The 13025-nt window shown below is 48.3% G+C and overlaps 2 protein-coding genes across 2 annotated transcripts; one reads left to right on the top strand and one right to left on the bottom strand.

The window, feature by feature from the left end:
• The first annotated feature begins 1101 nt into the window (after positions 1–1101).
• LOC136501071 (serotonin N-acetyltransferase 2, chloroplastic-like) lies at positions 1102–2064 on the top strand. The gene has a single exon (XM_066496564.1). The coding sequence runs from the start codon at positions 1246–1248 to the stop codon at positions 1939–1941; it is 696 nt and encodes a 231-aa protein (XP_066352661.1). The 5' UTR covers positions 1102–1245; the 3' UTR covers positions 1942–2064.
• Positions 2065–3140: 1076 nt separating this feature from the next.
• Positions 3141–5208, bottom strand: LOC136501072 (vesicle-associated membrane protein 714-like). Its single transcript, XM_066496566.1, has 4 exons — positions 4840–5208; positions 4429–4619; positions 4148–4311; positions 3141–3541 (listed from the first exon to the last, which is right to left on the bottom strand). The coding sequence occupies exons 1-4, from the start codon at positions 5060–5062 to the stop codon at positions 3451–3453; spliced, it is 669 nt and encodes a 222-aa protein (XP_066352663.1). The 5' UTR covers positions 5063–5208; the 3' UTR covers positions 3141–3450.
• Positions 5209–13025: the final 7817 nt, after the last annotated feature.

Below are 13025 nucleotides of genomic sequence, written 5' to 3'. Positions count from 1 at the left end.
ACCATAAGGCTTTTCCATCATTCTGGTGAGATCAACATGCGTGCCTTTAATTCAATCAGTAAGAAGCACTAACTCAAATAATCAAAATGATTTAAAAGCATGCCATCTAAGGGTCATGGCCGGATGAGTCGGGGTAGGGACTATCGGGGCGGAACCATGGTCGTTGAGGCCCAGGCATCAGGGTTTAGAGTTTACGGCGTGGCCGAACGGAGGCGGCAGGAGCATCAGGGCGTAGGGCAGGGCTTATGTTTGAGTAAAGCTGGTAAAGCTGCTCATGAAGCTCCCATCGTGATTGTTTCTTAAGCTCGTGAAGCTGAAGATGAAAATAGCTACACTATTGAAGCTGAGTTGCAAACGGGTCTAAGTGTTTATGTTTGAGTAAAGCTAAACATCACTAAGGCCTACTCTCACTTGAATTTTTCTGGACAATCCAAGAATGTCACGTAGTCTTCTTCCTCAACTCCAGTAAGGTTAGGGTTAGGGTTATGGGTTTGGGAGCTTACCTGAATCAGATGGACTTACAAAGGATTATAGGGGGAGAGAAGGCCAGCTCAACGATGGTGGCGGGTGTGGGGGCGGCGTAGGGTAAGGCGGTAGTTGCGCCGCTGGCCGGGCAGTGAGGGAAGGCATTGCGGTGCAAGGGCAGGAGTGTGATAGAGATAGCCTGCCGACCTCCACCGGGATAGCGTGGCATCGGTCAAAGGAGCTGACGGGGCGCCATAGGAGTTAGGTGAGAGGTATTGCGATGGCGGCCTGGGATGAAGAGGCCATGAGGAGGAGGCACACCCGATGAATTTAAGGCTAGTCCATGGTGGAGGAGGTGCCGAAGTGGGAGGAAAAGACGGAGAGAGCGGGGTAGAGTGTAGGTGGAAGCAGATGAAGTAGAAGCTGTAGGGAAGAAGTTAAAGTGAAAATTGATAGATTTAATATGGACCCTCTATCTTACACCTAAGGCCAAAAAAATTATGTAATGATTGTCCTTTGATTACTCATTGCTGCATTGACAGTCTCATGTTTTCATTGAACAGGTCCTGATTGAATTCAGGCCCTTGATTTTAGATCCGACGGCCGAGAGATAGTAGGAGGAAGCAAATTGGGCTGAGGGCGGAGGCGGCCAAGGATAGGATGGATAAGCAGGTGATCCAGGGCCACTGGGATGGAGCAGAAGAATCCAACCAAGAGTTTGCTGCATCTCCTCCATCTCGCTAGCTCACCAACCAAGTCATCAATCAGCTGCTCCTTGCCATGCCAATGCAGATGCGGCAGCAACCATGGCCGGGTGCGGCTTCTGCTGCGGCAGCATTGAAATCGCGGCGGTTTCTGCTGTTGCGACCGCCTCAGTACCCGTCCACTGCAGCAGCAGCGGCGGCATCGACGACGACGATATCCCGGTCCTCCCGGCGGCTGGTGCTGCGTCCGCCTCGTGCCTCCAGCCCCGCCGGTGGCTTGCGGCTTACGGTGTCGGACGCGGAGCTGGAGTCCCGCGGGTTCGCGGTGCGGCGCACGGCGGAGGGCATCGACGTGGCGGCGCTGAACGAGGTGTTCGCACGCGTGGGGTTCCCGCGGCGCCAGGAGGAGCGGCTGCGGCGCGCGCTGGAGCACAGCCGCGTGGTGTGGCTGTCGGCGGCCGGGGAGGAAGGTCGGCCCGTGGCGTTCGCGCGCGCGGCCGGGGACGGCGTGTTCAACGCCGTGGTGTGGGACGTGGTGGTGGAGCCGTCGTGCCAGGGCCTCGGGCTGGGCCGCGCCGTCATGGAGCGCCTCGTCGACGAGCTCCGGCGCGACGGCGTCGCCAACATCGTGCTCTACGCCGAGACGCGCGTCGTCGGGTTCTACCGCCAGCTCGACTTCGCCATGGATCCCGACGGCATCAGGGGGATGGCATACTACCGCAAGTCCGCCTTCGCTACTGCGGCAACATCGTCCTCACCACCACCCGCTTGATTAGATTGTTTGTTGCTCCATGCACTGTATTATATTTGTCATGCAGTAAAACGAGTGAACGACAGCTGGTTAATTTGTAGTAGTTACGTACATTGACGATTACACAAGTGATGAAGCTTTTCACTTGACCGATGCCACAGTAGCGAAGGCACCGGTGCTCGTCTTGCGCGGCGCCGCTGCCGGTTCAGCTGCACCGCTACTTGTTGGAGCAGTGGCGTAGGACGACGACGCGGCGGCGGTGGCTCCTGCTGGTGCTGGTGGTGCTGCTGCTGCGACAACGGGTGCCCTGCCGTCGTCCATCTGCATCTGGATCACGGTGGCGGACTCGCTTGTCATGCTTGTGTCGTGGGAAAATGGGTGCCTCAATTCAATTGCTTCACTGCTGCTTATTGCAATGCACGCACGCCATTAGTTTTTAAGAGCAGCCAAATATATATACTAATAGCACAAGGAGGAACAGACGGAGAAGAGGAAGAGAGGAGTTGTTTGAGGCACAAATGGAGATCAGATCATGGAACAAGTACATGGAAATGGAATTGGAATTGCATGCATTGCTGGATGCTTTGCCTCGCCGTCGCCGTCGCCAGAGTGGTTGCGAATCATTCATTGCGCCTGCTCCTCCTTCTAACTGCTCTCTCCCTGCAACTCCACGCCTCTGCTGCTCATCGTTGACATCCTCCGCTGTACATGCTTTTATTCATCATCAAGGGCAGTTCCTTGGAAACACAGGGCAGTTCCTTGAAAACACACCCAATGCGATAACTTGTTTGTATTACACATACATCACCAAGATTTGGTGAAAGTATCACCAACACATTTCGCACTGCCACATAGATTAGGTGTAACTAAAGTAACTGAAGTACGTCCTTCTACGAAAGGCAACAGTTTCTGAATTCGTGGTTAAAGGCCTCTAGCATCTTTTCAAGCGAACAAAGAAAACACATCACAGGCCTGTGCAATTCGCAGCTTCAACAATTCCAAGCACACATGGCTGCAGTTTTCCCCACATCCATGGCAAGCTCATCGCTGAGACACAATCCGTTTTCGTGTGTAATTGTCATACACTGCTAAACATTGCAAGTATGTAACTCACTGCGGCATACATATATGTTTACACATTAACCAAGTAACTCTACACACCCAACTCATTCCCAGCCCTCACAAAGCACAATTACAGTTTGATAGGCCAAAAAAGATAATAAGTACACAAAGATTTAAGATTCATCCACAACCATGGCAACATAAAAAACGACTGACCACAGCAACTACCAACTCCACTTCTTGAACAACAATCCACGTACTGTACATGCTGATCCCAGTGTTGCACGACTAACTCATGTCAGCACAAAAGGGCAAAGTCCCTCTTACTGAAAACCACAGTGGAGGTGTCCTCCTAAAAACATCTATCTTTTCTGCCTCCGGAAGCCCAGGCGCTCAACACAGCAGGCATCATTCCATGGTATTTTACCCTCCACCAGTCAAGGGAGGGCCAGCCATCTGGTGTGTTATTCATGATCTGCATGATGATAGGGAAAGGCCTCCACAGAAAGCAGAAATGATCAAGTAGAGCAGCACTACTATGACAACTGTCAACACAACTCTGCAAAAAAAAAAAAGAGGTTACCATAAAAATACAGCATTTCTTTTATAGAAAATTTTCGGGAAAGCATCTAAACAGGAGTTAGTAGCACCTGCAGTTAACCATTGCTATAGGTTTAGGCAAGAACTGTAATTACAGTTTGTTTTCAAGCAGGATACCAAACCAAGCTATATAGTTCCATACCAATACACGAGCCTATACACAATTTACATGTCAGTCACCCATCATTGTTATTTTAACCCACACCCCTAAAGTACATATGGATGTGTATAGACATCACTACACAAGTTATTTTTCTCTGGAACTGACCAGTGAATTGCCAACAAGAAAATGAATGGTAAAAATGCAAATAGCAGGGAAGCAGTAGAAAAGGCAGCATATTTTTGTCATGTTTTTGAAAAGGGGGGAGCAGCACTGGTAATCTAGGTTATAGATGAGGAAGGTTGCTACAACACTGGTTGAGAAGCCAGGAGAGGACTGCTAAGCTGTGTGAAGTAAATAAGATAACCAATAAATGATTGACCTATAATGTCTTCAATATACATTCATACAAGAGAGACAGCACAGGTATGAATGAAAGATGGAAAAGGTAGTAGCAGCACTCACAGAAGCTTGGCATTCTTCATCCAAAGAGCTCTGCGGAGCCTCTTGGATTGCTTGCGGAAGTGGAAGGTGCTGTCTTGCATGGTGGATGTCTTGTCCACAAGGAGCGATATGCGATCACCTCTGTCAAGAATTTTCTCTATGTTGTCGACCATGACGGTGTGTATCTGCAGGAGGTCGATTTGGATACCATACCAGAGAGATGATGAGTTGAGCACCCTGAACCCCTAAAGGATACCATTGGGGGAACAAATATTTACTGAGTTTGATGAGAAGGTACGTGCCTCACTGACTTCTCCGCGGAGACGGTTGAGCGTGTCGGCGCTTGGGTTGCTGGAGAAGAACTCCATTTGCTGATGGAGCACCCTGGAGAACTCATCGTTCATGGCGTAAGCCAGCGCAGAGTGGGCGACTCTGCCGTAGTTTTTCATGAACCTCATTTGGATGCCCTCCAGGTAGAGGAAGGGGATCCTTCCTGCATCACGAAAGAAAATGGACAGAAAGGTGAGTTGTACTAGTATTGCTCAGCACAGGAGGCCCAATCAGATCAGGGGACTACAGCAGCAGGGAAATCGATAACTCAAGGATCGCAGAACATAGAGTAATCAACTAGCTGGAGTAGCAATTAGTAGCAGCTAAGACCCTACTAATTGCGAACGAATTGAGGAGGAGGAAGGAAGGGTAGGGGTAGTTACTTCCGAAGGTGTCGTTGGCCATACAGAGGAAGGTGATGCCGGCGGCGTCGGATCGGAGGACGTGGAAGATGTACCGGTCCTGCGCGAAGCACAGCCTGGACTCGGCGTCGGGCGGCAGCTTCTCGAGGATCCGGCGGGCCACGGCGCCGGCGTTGCCCGAGACGGCGGCGAACTCGGCCAGCACCACCGTGCCGCGCGCCACCAGGGCGTACACGATCGCCATGGCTGGGCTGGGGGTTGGGGGTGGTGCATAGATCTGATCTTTCTTTCTTGCCTATAGGGGTGGGGTGGTTTGTTTGGGCGCTTGGGGATTTCGAGCGGCGCGGCGGGGCGGGGGCTCCCCTTCCCCTCCTCTCTGTCTTCGTCTCCTTGCACGTTGGACTCGCCTCCTTTTCTTTTTTTCTCTCTTCCCTTTATTTATTTTTTTAATTTCTTTTCTAATATATAAATCATATATATAGAAACATGTCTTTTTTTTTTCTTTTCATTCATTTGTGCCGCCGCAAAAATATCTCGAAAACAAAGATTGCCATCTTGATGACTACTTTTGCATTGCGCGTGTCACGTGTAAATAAAAAATCGGCTCATCTTTCCTTCCACTCTCCTTGAGTCAAATGCTGATGCGTTGCTCCAAATTTATTTGGACAACAATCCTTTCTCTTCTTCCCCTTCCTCCTCCACGATGACAGTGAGATTTTTATTTTGTATTTAATTGGCTATCATATATGCATTTTCAATTATATGGCAATGTTTTTAAGAAGAGAGGGAGAATAAATGGGTTTCATCTAGACTAATATATGAGTCATGAAATTGAATATCTATGATACAGTAGAATGAAACTATACATTGAGGGCCGACGATGAATGTTTCATCCAAATTTTATTTCATTTTACATGATATGACAGTCTTAGAAACAATGACATGAAACTCTCCACTGGTAATGGTCTTATGATCATAGAAAATTTCATTCTTTTTTTTTACATACAGAGTATGTATTAATAATGGATATTTTTTCAAATGCGCGATAGACGACATGTCCATCAACACCGAGGCATTTATGGTAAATTCGTCACTCTCAACATATACCGGCTCAATCTTACAGGAGGTTGTGTGTGTGGTCATACTTCATAGAGGTATATATGTGCATTCATACTTATATGTGCATACTTGTTAATGTGCGTCTGTACTATAACTCACAAAAGATGAATGAATAAATAATACCAGAGTTTCAAAAATACAATTTCCTACAGGCGGTTTCCATTAGGTAGCAGACTAGCAGTACACATAGCAGTAACACATGGTCAATTGGACATGGCCCGGCCCGCTCCAGTCCAAGCCATAAGAGCCTTGTCATGCCCAAACAAACTGATCTGAGTGGTTGTTGCAAGAGAGAAAGCATCGCACAAAACAAGCACATACCTACATTTTTATGTACACAGCATTTGCACTTATTGATTGAACTTTCAAAAAAATCGCCACTGTTTAAATTTATTTCTCCTTCTATATATGTCACTCCCGTCATTGGGCCGTTAGATGGCTGTTATGTTGCTATATGAAAATACACTTTTGCCCCTCTTCATGCAAAGAAGTGAATTTTACCCGGTGAAGCTCGGTAGCATACTTGTCAAATTCGATGCCTCTATTTGCCCTCTGATCCCGTCCACCGGTCCAGGATCTGAGACAGTACACCGCCCCCTCCGGGTCTTGTTTCTAGATTCATCATTGTATCTTCTACACCTATAAAAAGATTCAAACGGGACGATACCAAGTCTCGATCCCTGCTCACGTTTCCGCGTCCGCTTTTCAAATCATCTTCCACCACTCACGCATCCGTGCCCGACCTGGTTTCGATATAAAAACCGGATCCATATATCCACGTTCGATACGAGGTCTTCGAAACTCACTTGTATGCATCCAATTACTCAGCAACCACTTACGTCGTCTCCTTCCACAATCAATCCGGTGAGGTCTCGACCTTGTGAAACTATGTAACTTTCTTTTAAAATCGATGATTAAAGTTAAAAATATTTGACTTTAACAACTAAAGTGAAAAAATGTCTCAAAAAATTTGGAATATTTTAGGACTCCAAACATAAAACTGTTTATTAGTTTTTTTATTATATGTATAAATTCGTGGCTATAGACATACTGTAGACAAAAATTAGTGGCCACAAAAAAATTGGTTAATGAGTCTAACGGGTCGACTGTTTTTTAATTAAGCCATTATGTGCCTGTACTACGGGCCACACTCTCAGCCCAAGTATGACACTTGCTATATGGGCTGAGCTGGCACATACACAATTAGCATAGACGGTGCCATGCCGGTGCCAGGCCAAAATAGCCCAGCCATAGGCTGGCCCATGGCCCTCGTACCTACACATTGGTGCCATGTATTACAAAAACGGGTATTCAAATCTTACCATATGAACCACGTCGGGTGCTTTTCAATCAGGCGCGCAGACGGTGCGAGCCACGGTCTTTTTGCAAAAAAAAACCCTCAAACTTTAGTCAAATCAACCCGCAGTCCAGGTCTCGTCTCATATTTGTTTTCAAAAAAGCCCTCAAACTTTACCAAAATTAGACCTGTATATCGTCGGACTCTCTCTATCCCGACGCGACCACGGCGACGTGGAGTGGGGCGGCGTCGGCCGCCCTCCTCCTCCAGCGCTGCTCTCCCTCGCCTGCCTCTCACCTCCATCTCGCCCTCCCCTTCCTCTCTCTCTCTCTCTCTCTCTCTCTCTCTCTCTCTCTCTCTCTCTCTCTCCAGAGGCACCGCCCGCTCCGTGATCCCTCGCCACAAGCGGCGTAGCCCCACGAGCTGATGGCTGATGGGCGCCGCGTCGGGGGAGCAGCTGCTCGTGGAGCCGCGCTTCGCCGAGGTCCCATCGAGCTTGCGCCGCCGGAGTCGCGTGCGCTTGGGGGATGGCCGCGCATGCGCCGCCCGCGCCATGGCCGCTAGCCTATTTGCCTGCTTCTCTCATGGCGTCTCCTCATCCGTGGCTGTCGACAGAATATCGTCGGCAGTCCTCCGAGGGGTATTCCGCGAAGGTAGATTGATCGGCAGAGGAGCGTGTAATCAAGAACAAGAAGGCAACAGAGACACACGAGTTATACAGGTTCAGGCTGTCAATATGACGTAATACCTTACTCCTATGGTCTGTTAGTTTGTATTAGCTATCGTATGATTTGTCCTGATTTTGTAGGGGGTCCCTGCCCGCCTTATATAGTCCGGGGGCAGGGTTACAAGTCGGTTAGATCTGAGAGATAACCGGAAAGTAATAACAGATTACAAGAATCATAGGATCATACATATCCTAACAGATCTCGTAACATCTTCAGGATATCCTCCCCATGTCTTGCGGGAGGCGGTGAGCAGAATCGTGCCCCGCAAGGCTCCTCGTGGGCTGGGCCGCCCCTAGAGGCGTAGCCCATGTGGTCTGCCATGGGTATCCGGGGTCGTACCCCCCACAGCTAGTCCCCGAGCGCCTTGTACCCGTTGTGCAACGCCGTCTTAAGCTTTTCCGAGCAGATGCGAACCAAAACCGAGCTGTCTAGATCATGGTCCGACCACCATAATGAATCGCCGAGCAGTTGTGAGCAGCTACCGAGCAGCGTGCAACATCGTCGAGCAGTGTGTTCCGAAGACGGCTTGACATAAGGGTGTAAGGAGCTCAAGTCCAGCATTGAAAATTTCTGCACAGTAAAACTAAGTGTGCCCACTTAGAGTCTGAGCACGAGGGAAGAGATAACCTTTTTCAGCTTCTAGACGCATGGAGTCTTCTAGAAAAAACAAAACACATTCACCGCAAGATGAAGTGTGCCCACTTAGTCCCCAAACCTGACAGTAGGTGACGTAGTCACGTAGTGCTAGGGTCAGAAAAGTAGCAAACCAGCCGAGCAGGTAGTCAGTCCCCGAGCGTAGCCTCGAGACGAGAACAAACACACTCACTACAAGGTGAAGTGTGCCCACTTAGCCCCCGAGCCTGACAGTAGGTGACGTAGTCACGTAGTGCCAAGGGCAGAAAGTAGCAAACTAGCCGAGCAGGTAGCCAGTCCCCGAGCGTAGCCTCAAGACGAGAACAAACACACTCACCGCAAGGTGAAGTGTGTCCACTTAGTCCCCGAGCCTGACAGTAGGTGACGTAGTCACGTAGTGCCAGGTTCAGAAAGTAGCAAACCAGCCAAGCAGGTAGACAGCCCCCGAGCGTAGCCTCGAGACGAGAACAAACACACTCACCACAAGGTGAAGTGTGCCCACTTAGTCCCTGAGCCTAATAGTAGGTGACGTAGTCACGTAGTGCCAGGGTCAGAAAGTAGCAAACTAGCCGAGCAGGTAGCCAGTCCCCGAGCGTAGCCTCGAGACGAGAACAAACACACTCACCGCAAGGTGAAGTGTGCCCACTTAGTCCCCGAGCCTGACAATAGGTGACGTAGTCACATAGTGCCAGGGTCAGAAAGTAGCAAACCAGCCAAGCAGGTAGCCAGTCCCCGTGTTTCAGGCAAAAATATCGGATAAATTAAACCGTGGAGAAAAAATCGGAGTAATGGTTGTACAGTATCGGTTACTGAGCCTCATTAAATTGCGGAGAATTTGGCGATTATTTGGCGGCAATAATTGAGCGACGTGGGCTGCTATTGCGTGAAGGCCCAAGTTGCGGCCCATTAAACCACGTTGGAGAAGTCGTAGTGGCGCTGATCGCGGGAACGGTTTCCCAAAAACCCTCATATGCAAAGGAAGTGGGGAAAGTGCTTTATAACAGCGCCGCCGCACACCTCGCCGCCTACTTCTGCCACTCTGCCCTGTTCTCTTCATTCGCAATCCCTGTGCTCCACATTCCGTACCAACACGAGTAGTCACCTCCGATCTAGGACCAAACCGGAGAGAATGGCACCGAAAAAGGGAGCCGCAAAGCCGAGGAAGGCGGCCACCGGAGCCAGCCGCGAAGAGGAGTGGGTGCCATCGAAGACGGGGGCGGCGGACCTCAACAGGATGGTGGCGGCAGGCGTTCTCCCAGACCATCTCACTGCCGGATGGTGGCCAGCTAGTGGTGAGCCCTTTCCAACACCTCATACTGATGAGGCTGTAGTATTTGAAGATTATTTCTGGCGAGGATTAGGGTTTCCTATCCACCCCTTTCTGAGGGATCTTATGGAGTTTTGGGCGATTAGCCTATGCAATCTGCACCCCAACACCATACTACACGTGTTGATCTTTATCCATTTCTACGAGGCATTTCTTGGTGTTCTTCCACATTTCAACCTCTTCAGGCACCTGTTCTATCTGAAGAAGAAAGGGGGAGCGGTTCTAAGGTGGCCGGCGGCGTGTACCTACAGCTCAGGGATGGGATGGCCAGCGAATACATTAGCGTCCCGCTGAACACCTCCCTAAAAGGTTGGAACACCAGGTGGTTTTACATCAAACAAAGTCACCCAATGATTCGATGTGACGTCCACCACATCCCGGTGAACCATAGTAACTGGTCGGAGAGACCCAACAATGCTGGCATGGAGCAAGTAATGGAACTTCTGGACTTGATTAAGGGTGAGGAGCTTAGGGGTGAACTGGTTGTAGCTAGCTTCATAGTGCGACACATCCAGCCCCGCAAAGAGAGGGCCCACCCAGCGTTCGACTATAAAGGTGACAACGATGGTACTCGGGAAAGCACAGACCGTCTGACGAAGAAAGAAGTAATAGACCGTGCCATGGACCTATTCACTTCCAATGTCTCATTTAGCTAGCCACAAGGAACGAAGGCTTTCAACTGCACCAATCCGCCTCCTAAGGTAACCATTTCACTTCGTATTGATCAGGCATCAATTGCCGAGCAAAGGACTGACTTACTTATGTAAAGATCCATTCGCAGGATAGGGCAATATACTTTTCAAGCGTGCCGAGAGCCGATTGGCCGAAAGGAGTAGACATCCGGCGGCCGCTACAGCCCGAAGAGGAGGAGCTAAGCACCTCATTGGATAGTCCATCCCTAGTATCGAAGAAGATCCGTGGGAAAAGACCGGCAGTAGATGAGCCAGTCCAAAAAAGGAGAAAAACTACAAGCTCTACTACACACAAATTGGGCGGCATCTCGCTTGGTGATGACCGAACCGCTCGACCATGAAGAACCGTAGTGCTGGAGTGGTCGAACGATGATGAGGACCAGTCAGCGCATCCGTCGAGCACGAAGGAGCCATCGACGGATGCTAAAGTCCCCGAGCAGCAAGCAAGGGAAAGTTATGTACGGGCAACGACGGAAGTCCCGGCGGTGCAGACGACCAAACTCCCCGAGCAACAAGGGGGAATAACCACAGAGCGAATTGCTTGTTTGAATCATTTAGCATGGATGTGTTTAACCAAGTATTCACTTTAAATATGGCACATGAAATTTGGTTAAAACTTCAAGAGCTCCATGACGGCACAAGTAATGTTCGTGAGCAAAAATATTGTCTAGCTAAACAAAATTATGATTCCTTTGAAATGAATGATGATGAGCTTGTTGGTGATTTGTAATCTCGTTTGAATCTAATTATCAATGAGCTCCATTCAATAGGATTAACAAAGCTATGCGGACATCGTGAGGAAGATCATCTCTGTGCTACCACAAAAGAAATATGCAAGCATCATCACCATCCTTCACAACATGGAGAACTTGAGCACCATGACCCTGAGCATAGTCATTGGCAAGATAGTGGCATTTGAAATGTCACGTAAGATGGGTCAAGACGAAGCCTCTTCATTGAGCAAAGGCAAAGCTCTCGCATGTAGCGAGAAAAAGAAGATGAAGGGCAAGCAAGTTGAGACAAGCTCAAGCTCAAGCTCCTCAAGTGAAGATGAAGAAGAAGATGAGGATGATGATGATGAAGAATATTCAAGTGAAGATGATCAATCCTCCTCCTCCACCTTCGACCTTGATGAAGAATCAATCAAACTAATCAACAAGATGGAGAAGATGATCCAAAGGCTCAATGTCAAGGGTGTGCCCATCCAAATCCAAGATCTCATTTTCACCAATCAAAGAAATGAGCAAAGAAAGAGAGGATGCCATGGATGCGGTGAGTTGGGGCACTTTGTGGAAGTTTATCCAAACAAGCCCACACCCAAGACAAAGAATAAGGCATGCAAGAACTAAGCCCTCACATCAATAAGGTCATGGGATGATTCTTCAAGTGAAGAAGAACACCATCACAAGAGGCGAGGATGTAAGCACTCATCATCAAGCTCTTCTCGCATGTGCCTTATGGCACGAGGTAACGAAAGCTCACCCTCTAGTGAGAGTGAGAGTGATGATGAAATGCCTTCTTATGATGAAATTGTGCAACAAAATCTTAATTATGCTAAAGTCTACACTAGTCAACAAAAGAAGCTCGAAAAATTAAAAGAAAAGCTAGATAGTTCACAAGAAGCATACAAAACCTTGCTTGAACAATATGAGAACTTTGTTAATCTCAATGTTGAACTATCTACTAAAATTGAGCAACTTGAGGCTAGTGCAACAACAAATGCATGCACAATCAATGATGAGCAACATGTAAAGAAAAATAAAAAATTAAAAGAAAAATTAGGTAGCTCACAAGATGCTTATAAAAGTTTGCTTGCTAAAATGGAAACCATATGCAAACATTGTGATGAGCTAACTAATAAAGTTGCTAATCTTGAAGCCATTAGTACAACCCCCATCAAGGCATATAAAAAGAAAAGTTATATCCTTAACATGTCTAAAAAGGATGTCTCTACTTCTTGTATTGATTTATGTTTAGACTCACCTTTGTGCAACCAAGTTTGTGTTGAGAAAGTTGTTGTAGATACATGCACACAAGAGGTTGCAAAGGAGAATGTGCAACTCAAGCAAGAAGTAGCTCGCCTCACCAAAGACTTGACTCAAGTGAAAGGCAAGGTGAAGCAAGCTCAACTTCATCAAGATAACACCGTCAAGGGAGTGAAGAAGCTTGATGAAGGACAAACTGTGGTTTGCTACGTATGCCACAAGGAAGGTCACAAGTCCTATGAGTGCAAGGTGAAGAATGGGGGAGGAGCAAAGAATAAAGAGAAGAAGCAAACAAGCAAGCTCTCTAACACCTACACCAACAAGGTGGACAAGAAGGTCTCCACACCATACTTGTTAAAGAAGAAGAAAAATGACAAGGTGGTGGCCATCAAGGTGAACAAGCAAGCCAACAATGGGGTCAAACAC

The sequence above is a fragment of the Miscanthus floridulus genome, chromosome 13, assembly GCF_019320115.1.
Source record: "Miscanthus floridulus cultivar M001 chromosome 13, ASM1932011v1, whole genome shotgun sequence".
Lineage (NCBI taxonomy): Eukaryota > Viridiplantae > Streptophyta > Magnoliopsida > Poales > Poaceae > Miscanthus > Miscanthus floridulus.
Note: the sequence above shows the minus strand (reverse complement) of the source record. Positions and strands in the feature narration are given on the sequence as shown.

Coding starts and splice junctions, on each gene's coding strand:
- LOC136501071 (XM_066496564.1), top strand. CDS start 1,246: ATGCCAATGCAGATGCGGCAGCAACCATGGCCGGGTGCGGCTTCTGCT.
- LOC136501072 (XM_066496566.1), bottom strand. CDS start 5,062: ATGGCGATCGTGTACGCCCTGGTGGCGCGCGGCACGGTGGTGCTGGCC. Junction 4,620..4,839: donor GGCCAACGACACCTTCGGAA/GTAACTACCCCT, acceptor TTCGTGATGCAG/GAAGGATCCCCTTCCTCTAC. Junction 3,542..4,147: donor ATGAAGAATGCCAAGCTTCT/GTGAGTGCTGCT, acceptor TTTTTTTTGCAG/AGTTGTGTTGACAGTTGTCA.